General features: G+C 38.9%; 1 protein-coding gene across 3 annotated transcripts in view; it reads left to right on the forward strand.

The window, feature by feature from the left end:
• The window catches only part of SGMS1 (sphingomyelin synthase 1), a 157,435-nt gene that overhangs the window by 120,224 nt on the left and 12,650 nt on the right, over positions 1-24,561 (forward strand). For 2 of the 3 annotated variants that reach the window (XM_072425160.1, XM_072425161.1), the window contains exons 5-6: positions 16,802-17,627; positions 21,702-21,819. In XM_072425160.1, coding sequence (XP_072281261.1) covers positions 17,002-17,627; positions 21,702-21,819 — 744 coding nt within the window. In that variant the 5' untranslated portion in view covers positions 16,802-17,001. Of the gene's footprint in view, positions 1-4,974; positions 5,111-16,801; positions 17,628-21,701; positions 21,820-24,561 lie in introns of those variants that run through there. The other variant, XM_072425159.1, reaches the window with a different exon arrangement.

A 24,561-nucleotide genomic window follows, 5' to 3' on the forward strand; every position in this document is an offset into this window, starting at 1 on the left:
ATCCACTGGTCCAACATATGTTATTCACGGTTCAAGCAGGAGATGGTAGTATGTCGGCCCTATATAAATCCTGTTTATTATTAATAATATTAATACTAATTTGACTTCTGAAAGTTAGTCTTTACAAGTGTTTCCTAACCAGAGTTCTTTCAGAGGTCGCTTGGGGTTCTTCTGCTTCTTGTGGCAATTTAGGTGACACCAAAGATAGTGGCATTCATTCCACTGACGAGATGTTAGAATAATTCTTGTCTATGGCCACCAGGCCAATGTACTGTGAACTATGGATATAGTAAACAGGAGTTCCATGAAAACCAGAAATTTATGCCATGTTAAAAAAGTAAAGAAAGGCTGGTGTGAACTGTCCCTGGACCAGGCTAAATAACATATTCACCTGATAGCGGACCCCAACACAAGTCAATGGTTATACTAATCAATAACCCCATCATTTTGTGTATGGGGGCACGTCACACCCCCATCTGCTTTAGCAGTGTTTGGCATCCAACTTGTGAATGTTTTAGGGCTGAGTTTGTCAAGTAGGGACAGGTGGAGCATATGCAGTATAGCCATAAACACATTTTAGCTTTTTGAAACTCATTATATTCTCTGGAACTGAGGACCTTGGGACTGACTTCTTTTAGACTGTCTAGCAGTTTAAAAGAACTGCATCATGCCATTAAATCATCACAGGCTAGAATGAATAAGATTTTAATCTAAAACTTTATATATGTACAGGTAGTCCCCGAGTTAAGGACATCCGACATACAGACGACTCCTAGATATGAATGGGGCATCCCTGCTCGCTCCTGTGCAGGACAGAGGCTTGATAGGGGGGAATCGGTTTGCATGACTTTTGTCCTCTATAAGAATAGTCTTGCTGTTCTGCAACCTTTTGTAACACTTTAATGACCAAGACAAATTCTGCAGTGGTCTCTTTTTGCATATCAAAGCACAGGTTGCTCCAAAAGTTAATGAATGTCTGTCTAGGCTCCATAAAGTTTTTTTTTTTTTGGTGATTGACTCACAGTAAGGATTTTATACAGTAACTGACACCAGATTGCCTAAAAATATGTCGAGACAAGCATCTGTCCTAATTGCATTTAATAAAATAATATTCCTGTTCTGACTTACATACAAATTAAATTACAGTCTATTTCATATGTAACCCGGGGACTACCCGTATGTATATATATATAATCACTGTTGTGTTCAGAAATGAAAGGGTTATTTAATTACAGTTGGTTTTATTACATATTACATGGCAGCCGTGGTCACAGTAACAAGTTCTGATCTTTATTCCGCTCTTACGCTGAGCATCACAGGCCAACTGTCCTTGAAAACAGCTGTGTTCACATTTGTTCCTGCGAGTTATTAATGAAGAGTGAGTTCTTCCCCCTGCTAGGTCTCCCACCTCTGAAATTCAGCTAAACGATATGTGACTTCTAATTATCATTCAAGGCAGCGTTCACTTGAGCGATGGATTGCTTTCATTTATCAAACCATTTCTTTCTGCTTTCGTTTTTCTCGTGTTGGTTTTTTATTAAAGCGCGCTCATAAACTAAAATGGAAGGCATGAAATTGTGATGTATGTACTTTTCATAGGGTTTTGACTCGCTCAGTACAATGATAAACTTTGCCACTTAGTTTTGTAGTTCCTTGTTTGCAATTTATGTCCAAAACTCTATTTAGGTATTAAAATTAATTATTATTATTCAGGATCATTAAAATGATTACAGGTAATTTAGTATATAATAAATGTTGAATCTGGCTTGCTATACAAGGAATTACAAAAGTCTAAAAGCAAGACTTCAGGGAATGGGTGGGGATCTTTAGGAAGTTTTTTTGGGTTCTACTGAGGTGCACAGGGCTGTCAGTCTGTCGTGCTGATGGAACCCAATATTTTGCGGGTGTATTTTGGACTGCACTCTGCTAATACCGTCATGCAAGAAAGTCTGAATTCCAATATGTTTAAAAGTTTCTGTACTGGAGGACCCAGTGGCCAGCCACTATAGAAAGGAAGAACAGATTGGGTAGGTTAGGTGTCAGCCCTGATTAGTATTGTTCTTCTCGATCCCTTGTTAAAGCAACACTACTTGTCTCGGTTCTATTCTTTCCACCGATGTAAAAGGGACAATTGGCCTGGCCAAATTGGTCACTTATTGGTCACCGTGCAGGTAATAGAGGGTAATTGGATATCACCCATACCACTACATATGTGGGTAGCAGGAGGTCATATGCAAAAAGCAGGCTGCACTTGGGTTAGCTGGAAATATTTTTGGGGATACATGGAGGGGCCTCTTATGTATACATGACCCTCTTTCTGTGGTTCCTTGTCTAATTATTTTTATTATTATTATTATTATTAATAAACAGGATTTATATAGCGCCAACATATTACGCAGCGCTGTGCATTAATGATCTGAAGCATCACATATATGTGGTTAGCTCAATCCCTTTCACTGGTCAGGTCACATAGAGGTTTCCTGCAAGGTTAATAAATTCCAGGTGTGATAATAAACAGGTATGCGAGGAGTTATTTCCTTACTGATGTTTGATGAACATCACATTGGTCTTTTTATGAGCATCCTCAGAATTTTGCTTGTTATTATCTCAGGAATTGAGAGTCAGTGTGCAGACTAAAACAAAAGAACAGCACTTAAGACACTAGAAAAGGGATCAATAAATGAATAAATGCTGAAGAAAGACTGTAGTAATACTTTCGCCTGGAATGATAAAATACAACTACTATGAGAACAATATGGAAGCACATAACCTTTCCTTATTAGTTTTCCTGGCTGGTATTCTCAGCCTCTTGTTTAAATGTTGTGGTTAAAAAGAGAGGACTTTGTATAATACACTGATTAAGGCTCGGTACACACGTGCAATAAAAGCCTGCAGGATGCATGAACAAGCGCTGTACATACATACAGCACTGTTCTGCTCTATGGAGATGGAGAATGATGTAGCGGCACCCCACTGTGCTCTCTCTACTTCACTTTCATTAAGATTGTTTCTCGTCCGTCTTCCTTGGATCGGCCAGGACTGTCATTCAGATGACAGACAATGATTGCTGTACACATTCAGATTCTTGTCCTATCAGCCCTGAGGCAATTGTCGGATGAGAATCTGACTTGTGTACATAGCCTTATCCTGACTTGCTTAGTTGTGCCAAGTCACTGATTTCAGGTTTTTACACTGATCAGCATAACAGCTAAGTGCCTATCCAACCCTAGCTAACCATAGGGGTAAATGCTTACCCTGGAAGGTAGGACAAACTGAGCCACTGCCCAGGGTCTCAAAAAACAGAATGGCAGGGGTGTAGGGTGCTACAATGCCGTCCAGGAGCCCTTAGGCACTTGAGTCTACTAGCATTAGTAACCCTAATGCCCCCTATGGCAGGGGTCAGAAGTCTGGTCTTGTTTTGCTCTGAAGTTCCTTGGCTTGTAGCAGTGAGCATCATGTCACATCTACAGCTACATGTCTTCCTATACCAAAGCCATAGTCCATGTGAAACTGCACTTAGTGGTTAATGGCCGTCCAACACTGGTGGGCTTCTCTTATAACTTCTGGATGCAATATGTGCACAGTGTGGGGAACAATTGGTAAATTTATATTTGTTACATGCAAGTCCTTATCTCTAGGGCAGCCATTCCCAACCAAGGTTCCATTAAATCCTTCAGTGGTCTTCAAGGGCCTTGAGCTGCAGTTTGATGACCCCCATCAGTTGGTACATGAATATGCCCACTTGGCAGAGCCAGCAATATGACCCTGAAGGCCTTTCTAGCTGTAAGGGTGGCGTTCTCACTCCATTATGAGAGAATCAACACTGATGTAAGGGGTATTCTTATTACTGAATTATTTTAGCAGGGGACCTGAAAATTATTTTAAGGGTTCCTCTGGGGTAAAAATGTTAAGAAACATTTCTGGGGAAATCTCATGTGTCTGTGTCTAATGCTTGTACAATCAATGAACATTGCAACTCATAAGTGCTCTTTGTTCCACGACCTGCAATATTAACTTCAGTTAGCAGGTGACAACTTTGTCTCTACCTTTCAATTGTGTTCTTATGTTGTCATACGAGTCTCCGATAAAGACTACGAGAGGCCATTACAATGACCATTACACAGAAATAGTCCACTGTTATCATACCTACCATGAGATTTGCCATGTAGCGATATGCATAGACACAAAAAGTGGCTGCAACAGAATACAGAAAATAAACAACACAGAAAAAAGGTGAAAACAAATATTTTATTAACAAAAAGACGTGTTGTCGTGGCAGAAAACTGGTTGTTACCAGAACAGGAAGAGAGGGTAAATCTTCCATCAGGACACCTGTTATGTGGGGGAGATCTCCCCAACACAGAAATCAAGGCAGCCATTTTACCCCGTCACCATTCCAAACTAGGGAAGGAAGTGCTTGCATTCAATGTTATAAAGAGACCCTGTCATGAAAATAAAACCGACTGCAAAGCTATAGTGTTGAATAAGGAGTGGAGTAAAAATATTTTTATTTTTTCCAAAGTCTGCTAAGAAACTTGGCATTCCATGCAGTGAGGAAATCCTCCCCCCTATTGTACTGAGTGGTTCATCCCAGCCAATGCTATGTCCTGTATTAGGGTCACAGGATGAGTGTATAATAGGGGGGTTCAGGAGATTTCTATGTTCCTGAATGCCAATGATAATGAGCTGGCATGGTGGTTACAGGAGCTCTGCATAGAGAGGAATGACATGGAGGCATGGAGCGTTCAGGTCCCAGCTGTGAGCATCGTGCAGGGAATGATTCCATGTAGTGATGGTTTCGGGCTGACACAGTATGGGGTCACACCTAGTGACGGGGTGCAGTTTATCTTCAGGTTCTGGATGGCGGCCAGCATTAGGCAGCAACTAAGCGCCACACCCTGCCGGGCTCGGAGTGTGACGGGAGGACACGCCCATCCGCCCTCAGACAGCCTTGAGAGACCCCCGCCCATTGCCCCGCCCCCTCCTTCCTCCAGATGGACGGCATTTCCCACTAACTTCTCACTCGTCTCCCTTCAGTCAGGAGAAGCCGGGACACAGCGGGGCCCCGGGACGGAGCTCGGGGGTCCGGGACATTGACCGAGCATTGGAGGTGAGTTCTGTCAGAGCTGAATCCCCCTGGCCCGGCGCCTAGGAAGCGACTGGGAGTTGTTTACAGATCTGTGAGGAAAACTTTACGTATAACGTGCGCTACGGTCACTGCTGCGAATACCGAACCTTATCCGGGACCATATGGTGACCTACCGAGGGGGCAGATAGAGGATTCACCGGGGCAATACATGGCGAGAGCTGGGCTCAGAGGGGGAAAATGTGTGTACTTACTGGGGGGAGTTATAAAGTGTTATTAGGGGGGAGGGCGGATATGGAGTGTTTGGGTATATAGGGAAGCAGATATTAAGGGTTAGGCTGTATATGGGGGCAGATATGGAGTGTTGGGGTATATAGGGGGGCAAATATGGAGTGTTGGGGTATATAGGGGGGCAGATATGGAGTGTTGGGGTATATAGGGGGTGGCAAAAATGGAGTGTTGGGGTATGGGGTAGGTATGATGTTTGGGTGGTGTTGGGGGGGGGTTGGTATGAAGTGTTGTATGTGGCACCGGGGGACAGGCACGTTTTGGGGCCCCCCCATACTGTTGGCAGTGCTGCAGTTTGTGGCCCTTTGTCCTCCTGCAGATTGTGTGGTTGCTGGTGACTAGTGCTGAGTTTGTGGTAGAAGTTTGTTTTCAGCCGGTGAAATCTTTCTAACTATTGTGAGACTACAAATCCCAGCATTCCCTGTGTGTTGCAGGTTGCTGTGCAGTGCCTGTCATTTGAGAATTGGGTATATCTGTCCTCCAGTTACAGGGTACTGCCCGTTCTGGACTAAAAAGTTATACCGATTTCACCACCAATGCTCCCATAATAGTTTATGTACACTGCACCGGGCTTTGTGTGTAATGTTCCCGCAGTTTGTTTACTTCTGATAAGAAACTCTTTAGGCGATTGTGTCCCTACTTCCCCTACTTCCCGGTAATCAGCTGTGTAGTTATTGATTGTAGCCTTGTTGTTCTGTGTGAGTGACAGGTCCTCTTTGTGCCAGCTGTGCTCGCATGCTGTTGTCACATGGACTTTGCTCACTGTAGCTGTGGAAATGCTGTCACATATTACCCGGGTAAAGCCATGGCAGTGAATGAAACCAAATAATAGTCACATGACTGTCATTGATATGCACGCCACGTGTTGCTCGGAGGAGTTTATTATTTTGGAGATCTTTTTGGTAATAAAACCTTTTTTTTCGGTGAAATACAACAAATGCCAAAACAAACCTTTAGTAAATCGTGGCTTTTAGGCGGATATCCTGTTAATTTTTTTTCTCATTTTGTATGTTGGCTTTTGTAGTCACCCCTGCAGCCATTTGTATCAGGGGGGACCTGCCTATTATAGGTTGGGCTGTGCAGTACCCAAACATTTGTGTTGTCTGTAGGTGTAAACATTCGTCCGGTGTGTTGGTGTTCTGTGTACATCCAGCCGCTGACTGCAGGTAGATTTGGGATCTTTCTATCTGTCTGTGCAGGGCTTCTGCCTGTTTTGTTGCAGAACTCTTCTCTGTGGGTGTTGGCGGGTAAATGTTCTATTTGTGGCAATCCTGTGTGTTATTCTGACAGCTTTGTGTACTTTTTATCGGCTAAATATTGATTGCTGTCCCACCAACTTCAGAAGGGAGTGTCGCCACACCAAGTGTCACATTTCTTGTTTGTATTTATCCCGGGCTTTGTGAAGGAATGTAGCTTCTGGCTCCATCACAATATATTTCATTTCTCTAAGCAAAACTAATGAAAAAAGTGTTTTGTTCTTGTGTAAATGAAAAAAATGTTGGAATCTGAAATATGTGGAGTGCAAATTTCCTGGGTTGTGACTCTGGTGTGGGCTATGTAGGTGACTGCAATACAGAATATCGGGCTGGATCTGTAATAGGTTACTTAGGTTCAAACCCACTGGAAAAACTTTCCTTGTAAGATATTCTCAGTCCCAGAGCCCCCAGATATAGTGGAATGAAAGGTGTTAAACTGATGTATGTTGGGTCAGAGGTAACAAATTGCTGTGTATAGAGGTTTCTGAAGATTGTCACTGTGCAGCTGCTGTCTCAAAGCAGATTGAGTTCAGATCTCTACTTTGTGTTAAAGTGGCCCTATCACTGACAAATGATGTAAGTTTCCATTGATGACTTGGTTCTATAGTAAACAGCTATGGCAGCTTACATTATCACCTTACGTTACACAAGTCAGATGATTCTCACCCGATACAATCTGGCGTGTGTACATCGGTCCTTAGATGGCGTCCATGGATCGGTCCTGACTGATTCACAATAGAAGTAAACGGATGAGAGCACAGCAGGGTGCCACTTGTACTTTCACCTTCCTCTCCTCTATAGAACAGAACATCATTGTGTGTACAGCGCTAGTTCATCTTTTATTAATAATAAACAGGATTTATATAGCGCCAACATATTATGCAGAGCTGTACATTAAATAGGGGTCGCAAATGACAGACAGTGACACAGGAGGAGAGGACCTTGCCCAGAAGGGCTCATCTTCAGTCTTTTGTCACTGGAAATGATCATTAAAAAGTTTCTAATGGCAATAATTGAGCATGTGTACACAACCTCCGTTTAGGTCCGCTGTAAGTAAATTTTTATTTTAATTTATTAATGAGATGGGCAATATAGATAGGTGACATCAAGACCACGTCACAACTGTTTTATCCATGTATGGTTTAATTATTTTTTATTTTTTTTACATCATTTAAATAATTCAGAGAGGAAGTTTTTTTGTTAAAGCAGTGAGCTTTTTGCCAGCCTGGGCCCCCTAAGGACCATACTCCTAGGAAACCCATAGCTATAATATATATATATATATATATATATATATTATTTTCGATAACCCCGAACTTTTCTCACTGTATGTAAATACAGTGAGAAAAGTTCGGGTTTATCGATCACTTACCTGGTCCCGCTGCGATCGTCTATCTGCCGTGTTCCAGCGTCGTCCTCCAGTGTCGGGTGTCCTCTCCGGGAAGAAGAAGCCGGCCGGCTTCTTTTCCCTCCGTTCTGTCCAGCGTGAAAAAAAAAATACTCACCTTCTCCCTCTGCTCCTCCGGACATGTCCATCCTCTTCGATCTTCAGCCGGCGAGTGCAGTGACGATCACCGGGGTTTCCCGGTGACGTCGCTGCATGCGTTGGTGCCGGAGGGAGGCAGGGCGGGAAATTCAAAATTTTGTATTGAGTTTCTTTGCATTGAACTCCATACAAAAAAGCTGTATTGAGTCCAATACAAAGAAATCCTTATAAAATATATATATAATTGTATTATATATATATTATATAGGCTACTGTACATTACATTGTACACCTATTTTTTTTTAAACTTTTTTTTAAAAGGGTTTTTTTTATGTTTTATATTTTATTTTAAAATTTTGGACATATTTCGGTGAGTTATGCGGTAATTCGGTGAATTATAAGTAATTATTGAGTAATTCAGTGAATTATAGCCTACAATCTAAAAAAAAAAAAAAAATTAATGAAAACCTGTAACACTTTTGGAACAGAAATCTAGACCTCAGTGTAACGCCCAGGTGGTTAAACTTCGCATGTGGTTCTTTGTAGGTAAATTGTAATGTAAACAAGCAATTGTTCACTTGCTTTTCTGTTTGTTGATCCCAATACCATTGTGTATGGATTATTTTTGTCTGAAGGAACTCTTTGGAGCTAAAACCTAATTTTGCAATCTGTACTTGTATGTTCTTCCCACACTATAGCTTTGTATTATGTGTGTTAAGGGGGATTTATTAAAGATGTCTTGGTTTTGTTCTTCATATGTGTACAAAATAAAGACGGATCACTTTACCAGGGCTAGTAATACCTGTTGTTTCTTTTGATCTTGGGAAAAGCTGTACTGATTGTTGTTGACCTAATAATCAAGTTGGCTTGGTAGTTATTTTAATGACCTCATATTTGCTTGGTTTGTTAATGCCCTGGAAACACGGAAACTCAAAGCACTTAAGTTTTACGCCAGGTTTTCTCAGTCAAAGGTAGTATCTGGCATCATTCTGTATTTGCTGCTCATCAGGATGTTAACCTTTCCAAAAATCCGGACTGGCCAACAGGTTTACTTGATTTGTTCTTGATTGTTTACCTTTTGAAGTTCCATGCAGAAAGTTCTCACAGTAACTTCACTTTGTGTACTCAGTTCCCCTTGTCTGTTTTGGTATGCTAATGACATAAAATCCGGTATTGCCAGTTGTGTAGTCCCACCTTTTTCAGGTTCTTATAGTCAGTGGGTGCAGTCTAAAGGCCATTGCTAGAGTTGCACTGCATTCCCTACTTGTAACAGGAACCTCTGTGTGTAGAAAGCACATTGGCTGCCATGTGCTTGTGAAATAACAATAATAGCAGATGTTTTAAAGGCACTTTTTCTTTGGCTTCCTGCCTCTATTATTGTTCTCAACTTTCAAAAGGCCTGACTTCTAGATCTGGTGAGTGAAAAAAGTTGAATTTTTGCCTAGAGAGAAGTTACAGTTTACTAAGTGTAACTTTTCATTTCCTGAACTTGTCAGAAATGGTTCATATGACTCAGAGTTTCATGATTAAACTAGAAGAAATCCTATTGCTGTGGAAACCATGGATGTTTTGAGTGTGCATCAATTTTGCTTAACTGTCGTGTTATTAGTGTTTAAATAATTTTTCATTAGTGTTCAGTTTGCATTTATTATTATTATTACACAATATTTAAATAGCGCCATCATATTACGCAGCGCTGTACAACGTCCACAGCCGTGTCACCAACCGTCCCCCAAAGGAGCTCACAATCCAATGTCCCCCCACCACAGTCATATGTCATTAATGTAGTCTAAGGTCAATTTAGGGGGAAGCCCTAAATTAACCTAACTGCGTGTTTTTTTGGGATGTGGGAGGAAACTGGAGTAACCAGGGGAAACCCACCCAGACATGGCGAGAACCTGCAAACTCCATGCAGATAGTGCCCTGGCTGGGATTCGAACCTAGGACCTAGCGCTGCAAAGGCAAGTGCTAACCTCTGAGCCACCGTGCTGCATTGCATTAGGTTGTTGTGATGTTAAGCATACAAATTGTTAAAATGGTAGTGCAGTATAGTTAGGGAAATGCATTTACATCTAGAGAGCAATCAGTGCTTTGCGTCCTAAAAGATGTTAGTTTGTGCACTATACGCTTAGATTGTGACTCTGAAATAATGCTCCGTTCTGAAGTGAAACAAAGTGAGTGGATGTCCTGTTGGGAATACCTTACCAGTTTGCTTTGAACCCTTAAATAAAAGAAATGATTCTTATTTTGTATCTGACTCTTTGCAGGAACAAAAATATATTACACAGATTAAAGGGTGACCGCCACCAGACTCTCTGACACCTTTATGAGCAGGGATAGAACCATGGCCTACTTTTCATGTACAAGTTGGTGATGCATGCATGTATTTATTTATATGTAGCAGATGTGAAAAGATGCATGTTACTAAAAACAGCTACCCAACACTGATAACTTGCTTCAAAAACTAACTACCCATGGGTTCTGTTGCAGCTTTTCCCAACGAGCATCACTTTAATATTTTGGCCGTTGGAGTTGTGTGCTGCCACACAAAGGAGTAAGGAGGGGAGGACACATGTTTTGCAGAGAACCTATAAGATGCTTAAAGGATTATAGTATGTCCGGTTAGCTAAATGGTTTTGCTGAACAGGCGGTGTTTACATGTCTTGTAATATAACTAATGGTAATACATTTATTGATGCTTCTCTTGGATAACCTGACTTCCACATAAATGCTTTTATTAAACAATATACTTCCTGAATATATTCACTAGAAGTATCAATGACAATATTTAGTTTTAACCAAGCAGCCTTTACAATAGGAGCACAGGTGATTTTAAGTGGCTACTAAAATTGCTGGACATTGCTATGTATTTATAACAAATGGATCCCTATGAATTAAGGCATACAGGAAGAATATAGTAGCAATTAATTGCAAATGATTGCACAATGTGTGAATAATGGCTACTTTATGCTACTTTTGTACTTCACTCTGCAGGGAGCTATTTATTTCAGATACCTAGCCATTGCTGCTAGTGTAGTGTTAAAATGAAAACGAGAGAATAAAGAGAAGCGCAGGACACATTGAAAGAATATGAAAGATATTGAAGATATCTGGATACAATGAGCCTTGTAAACTAGGCAGCGCTTACCTAGACAAGGAACATTTTTTTGTCATGGTGACATGGCTGTGTTTTTAGATCAGTAAATTGATGTGTATTTTATTTTAGATTACAAGTGAGATGTCAGTGTTTTGTTTACTCACCATGCTTATTATATGTTTGTTTACTAATCAGTGACTTTCATTCAAATGTTGGCAATAAAAGTTTTCTCTAATTGTTTCTGGGAAATGCAATAGAAAATGAGCAAATACTTCATGAGCCAACCATCCTTTTAAGCCATTAGATTTAATGTACTTACACTGCATGTTTAGAAAAACATGTTTTCAATTTTTTTAGAACAAAGGAATCGACTGCACAGTAAATATTGTTTGAGCTTGTTGAAATGTTTGGTGAAAACATGATGGTCATCATGACCTAAGACTTGCTAACTGTTTCCTTTTAATCACCCTGGAGTGGTAGTGTACAACTTTTTATTATTTTGTTTTTTGGAACCAACTGTATATTTTTGCGTTTACAATTTTTGTACATTTTATGAATTTTATTTTAAATGAAGATTTGAATGTTGTGTTTCATGGTTAGGAGGGATCTGTGTTGCCAATTTTTTTTTTGTTATACCTAATATATACACTAATATAGAGATATACTTAATATAGAAAAGTTGTCAGAGTTTCATTTAGACTATTTTTGCAGAGCTTTGTGTTTTTTCTAGAAAACTTTTTGTTGAGGCTTAGCTTCAATAAACTTGTCTGCTGCATAACTTTCCCTCTGTTTAACTACATGACCAATTCTGTTTAAATTTCCAAGGAAGGGTTGAGTCCTACAGGAGATGCAAAACATCTTTGGGCATGTAAAAATCTTGATTGTAAAGCTACGTACACACTTCCAATGGTTCTCTGTTGATAATAAGTGTGTACAGCGCACGTCGTTCATCGTCCGAACGGCTGTCCGGGCGGATCTACAGACGATGAACGATCCTAATGCAAGTGAAGGGGAAGAGTGTGCAGCGGGGTGCCGCTCCGCGGCTCTCCCTTTGCCCTTTGCATAGAGCAGAATGGTGCTGTATGTACAGCATCATTCATGCATTGTGCCACAGTGCTTAGTCGTTGGAAAGGACTTAAAAAATAAAAATAAATAAATAGGAGGGTTTGAACCTTGCTAGAAACCATGTGCCAGATTGATTCGCACAATGGGCTGGGCAGCTACAGGTGAGCAATATATGTGTAAATAACTACTACTACTAATACAGATAGCTGAGATCCCACTATCAATCTTATTGCACACTTTTTTCTGTTTTTGCTAGCGTTTATTTTTTGCACACCAAGTTGTGATTGCTCATCACTTCTGATTCTTGGTAAAGAGTTTGTCTGATTGGATTTTTCCTAGCTACTGAAAGAAGTGTATGTGTTATATATTTGTATAGGGAACATTTAGATGGTCCTTTATCTGTGCATACAAAATGGATATCACTACATCTAACAAAGTTTAAACAGTCCTTTTTTTAAGCAATTTTAAGAAGGTGAAGATTGTTAGCTTAGCATATATTTGTTTTATTGTTTAGGTTATCTAGGCATTATCTAATTTTTCTCAAGTAAATCTGTTAGTTGTAGAAACTTGTTACGTTGGTAACATGAATTCAGGCACTTAGAAGTGTCTGCAGCTCTTGCATATAAATAAGTGGCTCGGGAGCTATGCAAGAGCCTCGATTCACCTCTCCTGCACCTCTAATAGAGCAATATTCAGAGATGGGGCAATAGAAGTCCATTGCTCTCCTTTATGAACAGATGGTGGAATTGTAGAATCCCATTCAGATGTATAATGTGTGCAGGCAAGTAAATCACATTTATGTACTTGTAGTTTATCAGATCACTGGTTGATTTTCTACCTAGTTCAGTGCAATAGAATATCACAGAATGTTGGTGATGTTTAGGGGTAAATTGTCTGAAATATTACATTTTAATGTGCGGTGTTTGTGTGACGATCATCCTTCCTGAGTTGAGTCACAGTAGAACATTTGTGATGTTTGTGATGAAGGTAACTCTATTGTTGTGACAACAGTGTATGAATTTTGATGAAGACGGACCTCATTTGAGATCAGCGTGATGTGCAGCATGGAATCTGTGGCGGCGAGAGTTTCTTTGTTAATGTTTAATGTTCTGTGACATATTTTACATGAATAAATGAGTGTCAGCACGTTAGTGATCCAAGTGTCTCTCATCTGTTTGGAGAGACTATCGAGCTTGTTAGCACATCTATTTTGTTTCAGACTAACAAGCTAATTTACACGGGACGCCATCCTTTATTTCAGTAGAACAGATCCAACTCTTCCCAAACTATTGGCAAGGAGAGCAGACAGAAGACTCTTACTAATGGTGTCAGCCAGCCAGGTTTGCTTTTGCAGTATCAAACTGGGTACCACTTTTTTCTGGCAGACCAGATAAAGAACTTTAGTCAATAAGGACATTTGATAGGTTGTATAAAAATAAAATGAAAAGTAACCTCCTTGTGTGTGGGATTGAAGGGCTTCTACTGGATTGAGCTGCATTGTATGCTTTGGGTATTTGAGATGAACAATGGAATATTATCTGAAATTTAAGCAGCAAACATTTTCATTGGATTTAGTTTATAAAGTATTACAAATCTGACACTAGTAAATATAAGTCAGCACTTTAGTGGTTTGTTTTTATTTCTGGAGTTTAGATTTTTGGATTCGCTATGGGTCATAACTGGAGTTTATCCTTGCTACTCGGTAAAGAGTTTATCCTTGCTTTACAGATAGTGGCATAAATAAAAATCTGTTGAAACTGAATATACAGTCACCCTGTCATTCTTCGTTGATCTTGGTCTCCTGACTTATCCAGATTATTATTTCCACTGAGATTCCTCTATGAACCAACTAATAACATCCCATTGTCCTTCTCTTCTCCTTCCATATCATTTCTATCATACATACCAATTCCACTAAAACTGACGAACCAAATATTATTTCAGAAATAACCAATACAATCTCTACCCTCCCCTGAGGAAGCAAAAACTATCAGAAAACCAAAACAATCCTGTATTTGATGTTACCCTGAAATAAGATTATATGCTTTTGACAATATGTGATATTTATATATTGATTTATAACCTAGTAGGGCTATGTTTAACTTACGATGCAAAGGAATGACTAACTTATAAACTACTAAGTTGCCACAAAGAGCCGTTCTTGCTTCTCCTTTTTTCTCCACATGGTAGCTATACAAACCTGTAAGTGTCCCCACTATAACCAAAACTGGATTATAAGGTTATGTTATCATCCTGAAGAATTGGTATTATATTTACACCTATACAAACATTATCTCCACTATTTTTGATTTAATCTGATATTTGCAAGATCAAAGAGAATTGAAGAGTGCACTTGTTACTGTTACCCAATTGTCAAATCACAAAGTAAAGGAAGCTTTGTTGTCGGTGGATGGCCCCATAAGATTCTGTTTGCAGGTTCAATTTTTACCTCTGAGCATGACATTTCCACTCGGTCGTTTCCTAGTTTGAACATGCTGAAATTGGGACCGGTCACATGCGGATATTATGCTGTGAATAATGGGCAGAAAGTTATCTGTCTTTACTAGTTCATAATACTACGGTCTTATCACTGACGCAGCTAGGATATGGTTCACACACACAGGATAGAACACTTTTTCCTGTTTAGAATGGTTGCTGAATGATCAGTGTTTCCAAGGAGTGGGAATGACAGCCGCCAACCTCAAAGTGTATTCATTCAGGAGCCAACTTTTATACCAGTCCTTTTTCACATCTACAATCTTGTCAAATTGTAATAGTCTTATGTACAGAAAATATTGTTAGCTTGCGGAATACGAATGTTTCGAAGTCGGGTTATGTCAAAGTATCACAGTAAATTTACATTAGCATGGCGTATAATAGTTTAATTATATTAGAATTTGAAACAATTGTTTACTCTCAGAAGTAGGAGTTGTTCGATCTCTAACCTAATGTCTTTGGATTGGATAAAGGTGCTTACAAACCGCTGGTACAAAGTAGTAAGTTCACTCACCTGCACATCTGTATACTTCCAACACAAAGACAAGATGGAATCCATTGTTTCCAGTAGGCCTACGGTGTCACACCAACACCGCTGTCTTATGCTCTGTACAGAAAAAATGGATATTAAAATTCTTGTCACCTTAAGTTTATTAAAAGCACTGTAAACTCAAATGGTTGGAATCTTGCCTGATAATGTTGACATGTTTCTGTTGAATTTTTACTGAATTCCTACACACCTTTGTTTGTCATGGCTGTTCTTCCTGCTTTGTCTGATAGAGATAACCGTTCACAGCTGCAATGAATAAAGATGTCCTAAAGACATCAGTTCGACATATTAAGGGATTTGCATGCTCTCTGCTAATCATTTAAAGTGCTTCATAGACCCATTTAAAAACTGGTCTGTTTCTAATGAAAGCTGCTGCACTTTCACACAGTGATTTATTGGCATTCATGGTAATTCCCCCAGGTTCGTAGATACATTGGAGATCTGAATCAATTATTTAACCTGCAAAAGTGTTGAAATAAAAATATGTAAATTATTCACTGAGCTTTAATTGTAGAAATCCTTTTTGTGTTGTGCAATGATCAGTTCTTGAAAACCACAAGTAGTTGCTGTGGCACAATAAAATCTGAACATATTGTACCACTTTTTTATGCAGTATTCTTGGATGTTTGGAAATGTCCTGTAACAAACACACAAAGCTAAGAGTAAACTGACCTTAGTTTTGACAATTATTAAAGGGCATATTTATAACAACAAAAGTATGCTTTTTGCCAATATTGATGAATAACATTTCTTAAATAATTTTTTTTAATATATACATTTTTAAAAATACTCTGAAGGCAGAACTAAACCCTGCTATACTCACCAGTTTCACCCCAACGCTCTGCCATCTTCCTTCTCTTTCTAGTTGCAGTAATTGGCCATCTTGATTGGCTGGGTCAGGATAAATGAACTCCCACGTAAGCGCATGGGAGTTCATTCAGTCTCAGCAAACATAGAAGCCAATATTGCTTGGCATATTATCAGCCAAGCAATTTTATTAGTTCCTCAGAGTGATCAGACAAGTAAGAATGCCTTTTGCAGAAAGAACCAACATTTTTAAAAGTAGAATATTAGTTCTGCCTTAAGAGTTGTTTTTGCTGTTCTTTATTGACTTTATCCACTGAACTGGTTGAGACTTCTGTAAAAATTGGCAACTTGATGAGGTAGACTGGGGTAAACTGTTTAACGTATGCATGAAGAATTCAAGATTCATTGTAGTGTAGTATAGGCAGGAAAAGTCTGTTTTCAACAGCCAAGTCTTTCCAGCTGCTCTTAGCTAAATGATTTGGGCTGTAATTCTGTTAACATAGTAATATAACTGGAATACAATTATTTCTCTATAATAATTTTGCTAGACGTAAACACTTTCCTTTTCCTTCCTCTGGTAACTTTTTTTTTTCCTAGCTGCCATTTTTGTATTGTTATATTTTTAGTAATTTTTTTAATACTAATGATTTGTTTTTCCTTCTCGTTTTAGTGACCTATTGGCGTAACTTCTTTATCGCTGAAAACGTGGAGACATGTAATGTGTAAACATCTATTGGCTTCCTGTCTCATTCATATTTGTGCTGTATAGCTAAACCTGAGACAGGATGAGAAGGTTACAAGGAGGACTCGTTTGCTGCAAGAACAGTTGTGTAGAATAAGCTGACATCCATACACGGTTGTAATTGGAAAATGAAGGAAGTAATCCACTGGTCACCCAAGGAGGTTGCTGACTGGTTAGCCAACAGAGGTCTTCCGGAATACTTGGAGTCCTTTAAATCCCTTAATGGCCAAGGTTTGCTCAGGTTAAGAGAAGATGACTTTCACAAGCCACCGTTGTCCCTTGTCTCTTCTGATAACGGAAGGCAACTGCTGGAGATGATTGAAACACTAAAAATTGAACATCACATAGAGGAACACAAAAATGGACATGCAAACGGACACATATACACCAAAGCTGAGATCAACTCGAGCGATCATGCTTTCACTAGCAAAGCTAAGAAGAATGGGATGCCAAATGGAATCCGTAAGGAAATGATAAAAATTTCTATGCCTGAGGTGGACCGTTCTCAGTCTTTTCCTGATGAGTGGTTTAAAACCCTTATAGCCTTCCTCTATGCACTTTTCTGTTTTATTTTCACCTCGGTTATGATTTCTGTTGTTCATGAACGTGTGCCTTCCAAGACAGAGGAGGGTCCCCTTCCGGATGTATTTTTTGATCATTTTGACAGGGTTTCATGGGCTTTCTCCATTTGTGAGATTAATGGAATGATTCTAGTGGCACTCTGGACTCTCCAATGGGTTTTCCTAAAGTACAAGTGAGTAAGCTTTTGTGTCAAATATTTTGTTTTCAGCATGCATTGATTGCACTGTAGTATGTACATGTAGTGTTTGACATTGTAAAGTGTTTTTTTTTTTTTTTTTTTTTAGGGCAGTTCATCAACTTGGCCTCAAGTGAACATATTACTCAATATAACATTGCCATAATATTTCAATAGGTTGTTAGTTCATAGTCAAATGCCAAAGTCTAAGGAATAAATTTAGGCTGTTCTTGGTGGACACTCAGTCTGGTGGTAATTATTAAAATGATGAGTTGTAACACGTTAAATGAGAATAATGATGGACAGCTCTTTTTAAAGCAGACCTGAATTCAAATTTTTATCTTACATAAAAGGGTGGACAACCCATTTAAAGAAGGTAAAAATGGCCTTTTTTTGGGGAGGGGGTTTAAAACCCTTTAAAATAAGTAAAGGGAGTAAGTGTGAGTAAGCCCCTTCCCTTTCTGTCATGATTGCTGTGGCAGACAGAAGCCTCCCGGGATGCATGACGCATGTATTCCGGAGGCTTCCGGCTGCTCCTTCTGTGGGTTTTTCTACATCATCTGATCTCGCACTGCACAGGCACGAGATCAGGTGATGTATGAAGAAGGCCAAAGAAGAAGGATGTCGTGATGACGCAGGACCTGATCCAGGAAACCACCAGATGCATTGATAGATCTGCAAAGGTAAAGGTGAGGTGTGTTTTTTTTTTTTTTTTTTTTTTTTAGTTTTATTTTGTTTTCTTCATTGAGGCAGTTCATCCGTTGTTTATATATAAAATATAAGACATGACAAAAAGTGAGTGCAAATCTTTAAAAAATGTGAGCAGAATCTAACTTTGACACTTATCACTTCAGTATGAAGTTATCACCCCTACTAGTGTGGGAGCCCTCTATGTTCCTGACTTTTTTCCCAGACCCCTGCCATTGAAATGTTGCTTCTGATTGCTTTCTTTTGAGATGTCCCCCCCATTTAGGCTGTTAACTTCTCTTCTGCTACAGTCTAGATTTGGCTTCAGAAGCTCATTGATCTTGGAAGACTTTTGGGATGGAATAGTACATTAAAAGAAATGTTCGAACAGACATGAGCAATTATTTCACCCCCGTGAAAGGTGCCATAAAAACACCTAAATGATGGGGTCTGGAGATGGGTAACCTTCCCACAGAAGTCTCCTTGCAAGCTTCAGTGCTTTGACCTGATCTGAGCCAATATTGCTCAGGCTAAAGTCTAAAGCTGAACTGCAAGCAAATGGTTTATTGCACAAATACATGTACTGTTTTACCTAAGGGTTTGTAGCTTTGTTCATCCAGTCCTGGAGGCCATAGCTAGCTAATCCTGCCTAAAATCGGGAAACAACAGGAGCCTGCACAGCAGCTTGTCTGTAAACATAGCAGCATGGGTAGGGGGCATAGGCTGGCACAGACAAGTATGGACACTTCCAGGAAGAGAATCAGAACATAAATACAGATAAAAAAATTTGTATTATGAAGTTGACAAATGTGCCTCTCTACTTCGCAAGCTTTTCATTAAAGTGTGGTGACTAGCAGGGTCTCTTTCGAGAGGACTACAATTCTTGTGCACTGTTAATGATGTTAACAGACAATTATGGGAGCGATAATGGAGTTCCTCCCTGTAATGGAAAGAATGGCTGTTGCATACACAAAGAACTGGGTTCTTCCCAGATGTTTACCAAAATCCTTCATTAATTGGAGGCCACCACAAATAAATATATTCTGCCTTTTAAACTGCTGAACTAATCAGCAACATATTTCATTTGGGAAGTGCAGTGGAAAATGTTTTCCTTGTTAATGATCTGCTCTGTTCTTTCCAGAGGTTTATTAAAATTGTTCCTTGTTGATTCGAAGCCAAATTTATTGGTGTCAGTACACAGATCGTACAAGCTGGAGCCATTTCATAATGTGTTTGTTGTAGAATGGGTTTGTTTTTGGTCTTTTGTAACTGCTTTTCAAATGTCTACTTTTGGTACCTTAAAGAGAGAGAAATTTACAAAGTTTATATATTCAGCATTTATTCTCTAATGTGTTTGCACACTAAGTAACTTATTTTCCTCTGTTTGTCAATGTTCACAGCAATGTCACAGTTTAATTTAGAAAATAACTCTTAGCGCATCCATACTGAGCAAAGCTGTCAGCAATTTAAATAATATTCAAACTTCGTTTTTCACTTCTGATTACTGTGCATGAATTTAAAAACTGATTTGTTTCAGTCTGCTCTACAACATGTCACAGGTTTTGTTTTAGGTATAATTTTGCGTATCTGTCATTATTTTAAGTAGAGTTCATCATGCAAAAGGTTGCAGTACATATCATGTGTCACCTACCGGAATAAGACATATAAATTAGTCCTATGTGATTTAAAAGGAGCTTTGATGTGAAAAACCTGTATGCAATGACTTTATTCCCTGACTCCCATTCTGACTCATATTCCCTTATTTTATTTTCGATGTAGAGTAATTCTTGTGCTCTGTGCAGCATATTGACAAAGGGACATTGATAATATTTACATTTAGTAAATCTTTGATCAACAAACATTTGTAATAGTCAGAATCATATTGAATTGCAAAGCCGATGCAAAATTCTTTTTAAATATCGTGAAGAATACTTCTGTGTCATCTAGGTGTTTTTGCCTCATTGTTCGCTCCTTTGCACCAGATTATCTCTTAGCTGTTAACATATACTGTAGTCAGCAGGTAAATGATTCCATTACCAAAACTGAGCTCATAGCTAACATAGTCTTTATGACCAGGGGTAAAATTGGCTCCTTGGGTGACAGAATTATAATCGTAGAAAAGTGTGGAGAAAATGCAAAAAAATGCAAAACGCTGATAGCATGTAATGTTACTTTTTAAATCCCTGCAGCATTTTCCACATAAGTAGTTGGCTCTGTATCACAAGTTAAACACTTTTACATCACAATATAACTCAGTCATTGTAGCTGATTTTGTATGCTTAACTACACTGATTTGGTGGTTTTATAAAGAATTAGCCTTACAGCAAAGTGTCCTTCAGTAGCAACTGGATTTGGCTCTTTGCCATGTAAGAGATAAAACACCTTTATTGTTTATACCAGTAAAGGTATTAATATTATTAAACAGGCTTTATATAGAGCCAACATATTACACAGAGCTGTACAATTAAATAGGGGTTGCACATGACAGACAGTGACACAAGAGGACGAGAGGACCCTGCGCAGAACAGCTTACAATCTAGGAGTCCAAAAAAGTCCTTCTCTATTTTATTTTGGATTTTATGCTAAAGCTGCAAGCAGGTTTTTGTTTTCCATGTGTTGGGGTCTGGTAATGTGAGCAAAGAAAGTACCACAACAGAAAAGAACAGAACAAGAAAATGTTTAAAATTGTAAGTTAGCCTTCAGTATTAAGGTGTACATAAACCAACCTGACCACATCACCAGAGAATTTGAAGATTCTGCTGACATTAGCTCCTCAGTGTTCGGTTATGGATCTAACGTATCGTGTCATTTAAATATTCGGCATCTCCGAATATGCTTATTGAGAAGACACTAAAATATGTATGCACATTGTAAACCCTTCGACAGATAAATGGTGGTTGTCAAATGATTATCGCTGGAAATGTTTTGCCACACAGCACCGATCTGTTCTATTGAGAGCGGAGGACACCTTACTGTGCTTTCCTCAAAAGCAGTTATTCCCTATCACGGTGCCGTGGAATAACGAACAACATCAGGAGACCGCTGTAGATATACATGTCGCATTTTTGCCAGAGCGCTGCACAGCCGTTTGTCTTTGAGGATTTATTATCTGATGTGTATGTAGCTAAACACCCTACTCACCCACAGGCCTTTTTTTTTCATTGAGCACATTTTATCTTTTTTGTTTATTCATTTTATTTATTTTTGCAACCCATCAAGTGCCATTTTTCATAACAGTAATTTGGACAAGATTGTGTATCTGTTGAATGTGAGCACCGGATATATAAAATATATATATTATTTTCTTGCATATTAAGTTGTTATAATAAATGATGTTAGTTGCTTTTTTAATTTAACATATTTCATTGTCCTTTTCCTTTACAGATCCATAGTTGGCCGAAGATTTTTTTGTATAGTTGGTACTCTGTACTTGTATCGATGTATAACTATGTATGTTACTACACTGCCAGTTCCTGGAATGCATTTTAACTGTTCTCCAAAGGTACGTGTTATCTTTTTCTATAAATCTGTATTTGAATACTTTTTTATAATCTCAGAGGAGCTTCTCATGTTTGCAGATAATTATTTTATTAAACCTGTGGGCTTCTGTTGATAAAAGACCTACTGTTAGGTTTCTGGATGTGGAAAAGAAACCTAAATGCTTAGAGCTCGATTTCTTTTTTGATAAATGTAATAAAGGTGTCTTCTCTAAACACTAAGAATGACAAAGGGCCCATGATACACTGGCAGTTGTCAGTAGTAAAAATCCACCAGCGACTAAGCTTCTTTGAGCCCATTTGCTTTTTCCTTGTGTGGCTTCTTCACTGGCTGGATAAATGAGATGTCCCTCTGCGGCTGCTTATTCACTAAAGATGAAGATTCTGCAGAATTCTAGCCAGCTACTCACTACTGATTGTTTCAAGTGACAATTATGGAGTGTCTGTCTGGGGCTTCATACTGAAAAAATAGGAAGAGACAGCCTCTGTGTGGTACTGATAAGCAGTAAGCAAATACGGCTTCTTCAATCTAGGTATATATGTACGGCCGTGTTCTCCCCAGCCTCTTTTAGCTGGGTGCACCACCCAGCACTTTTCAGTAACCACCCAGCTCTTTTTCAGTAGTTACAGAATAATTGGGTCACAATACAGAGGCTGCCTCCCAGTTTAAATTTTTTTTGTTTTGAACGCTGTACTGTCTTTTACAGAAGCTAGGTTTATATTACAATATGTGCCGAAAAAATAGTAAATGCAAAGATTTCCCTTTTAGAATTTTCCAACTAACTGTTCTTAACTATCATAACAGGGCTTTTTCCTTTGTTCTTTGTGTTCGGTCATCTTCACTGAACTTTATTTGCCCTTTCTCCTATATTGTAGAACTTCTCTTATTTGCCCTTTTTTCGGTCTGGTAAACTTCTTTTATAAGTGTGTTGTTATATCTGTTTGATGAGTGCAATAAAAAAGCCATGCTTCATGTCAGAAGCATGTACTGTGTTATAAGGAGAGTAGCTATCCCAGTAGTTATCTTGGGAAGAGTACTTTGGGCAGGGCTGACAAGACTCTGTGCTCATAAATTTGTGTTGTCAGCACTTAACAGGTCTTATAGCCTGGGTGCATTTCTTGCAGATAGTTCCTGCATGTATAGGAAATGTGCATGTATTGCTGAGATGTACCTTATTTTCATTCTCACTTACTCTTTGAGCTAGTTTAGATTACATTCTCTACTTGTTTTTCATAAATATGATATACTTGGTAATGTTTCCCATGTTGTTCAACAGCATAGTCGTTTAAATGTTTGACATCTTAGGACTCTTTGCTTGCTTACCATGTAATACATTACTACAAGTGCCTTTGCTAAAGCATTTAGTAGGTTGGCTAATAAAAGAACTAGATATCTGTACCGATTATTATGGGCCTGATTTATTAAAGCTCACCAAGGCTGGAACATTTTAATCAGTGAAGCGGAGTAATCCAGTTAATATGGAATAGATCTGTTCAGGATTAAAAATAATTGCTAACAAATAGCAAATGACTTTTAGAAATTCCATTCCAGGTTTGCTGGATCACCCAGCTTCACTAATGAAAGTGTATCCTTTTCAGCCTTGGAGAGCTTTAATAAATCAGGCTCCATGACTGAGCTGCCTATTGGCTGCTCCTATAAGTAAATTACAAAACATCCGTGCTTTAGCGCACACAAAGGACCCAACAAGCAGCACTTGACATGACCATTTTCAACAGAATCGGTAGTGGATCTCCAGAAACAATCTAGTCTAGAAGCAAAATGACATTTTTCAGGTCCTAGAAATTATCAGTGATCACTGTAGTGGTTCAAGGGTATCATTCAACAACTGAAAAAACACCTCAAATTTTAGCAGTGGATGTGTGTTTATGTATCTAACGTGGACATGAATTTAGCTGTTTCCATAAACTAAGATATCTACACTTTAACTAAAAAGTATTCCAAATTTTCCCCTTGTTCTGCCTTGTTTCCCTTTGTCAAACATGTTAGTAAAGCATCTATTGATTCATGTTTTGGTATCCATGCATTAAACGTCACTAAATAAAGAAAAGTTGTTGCAGTCTGCAGAGGTCTGCATCCTGTACGTTGTAAGTGAATGAGACGGAGAAACTTGCACATGGGATCACAGAGTGGTATGAGTCACTTCCTTTTTTTTTTCCCTCTACCAAGATTAGGTTGGTGCAAAATATTTCCCAGTGATCAGTAACTAAGCAGTTAGCATGTTTTTATATGAATAAACTAGTAGTTTGTTTTTGTATCCTGAGACCCCACTTAGGTTGCATTTACTGCTTTTAACAACGTGTGCTTAATTTAAGTAAAATACACAGAGCATGAAACATGTACAATATTGCAACAACCCATAGCAACCACATCTATTTACTGACATTCAGAAAAAATGGGTGTCATGGGTAACACTGGGTAATGAATTGGTTGCTATGTATTTACAGCAGTTTCTGCTTCTGTTTTATTAAAAGGCTAAAGGCATTGAATCCACAGTGAATTTCTCTCTGGTTGCCTGGCTGTTTCTGGCAGTGTTCTCCCCCATCCCCTTTTAGCTGGGTGCCCCACTTGACACTTTTAAGAAACCATTCAGCTGTTTTTGGGTGGTTACCAAAGAGTTGGGTCACAATACAAGGACTGCCACCCGCCTACAATTTCTTCCCACCCAGCTAAAAAAAAACAATTCTGGGTTGAACACTGTTCTGGCTCTTGTATTTTGAGTAGATAT

This window comes from Pyxicephalus adspersus, chromosome 10 (genome assembly GCF_032062135.1).
Source record: "Pyxicephalus adspersus chromosome 10, UCB_Pads_2.0, whole genome shotgun sequence".
Classification (NCBI taxonomy): domain Eukaryota; kingdom Metazoa; phylum Chordata; class Amphibia; order Anura; family Pyxicephalidae; genus Pyxicephalus; species Pyxicephalus adspersus.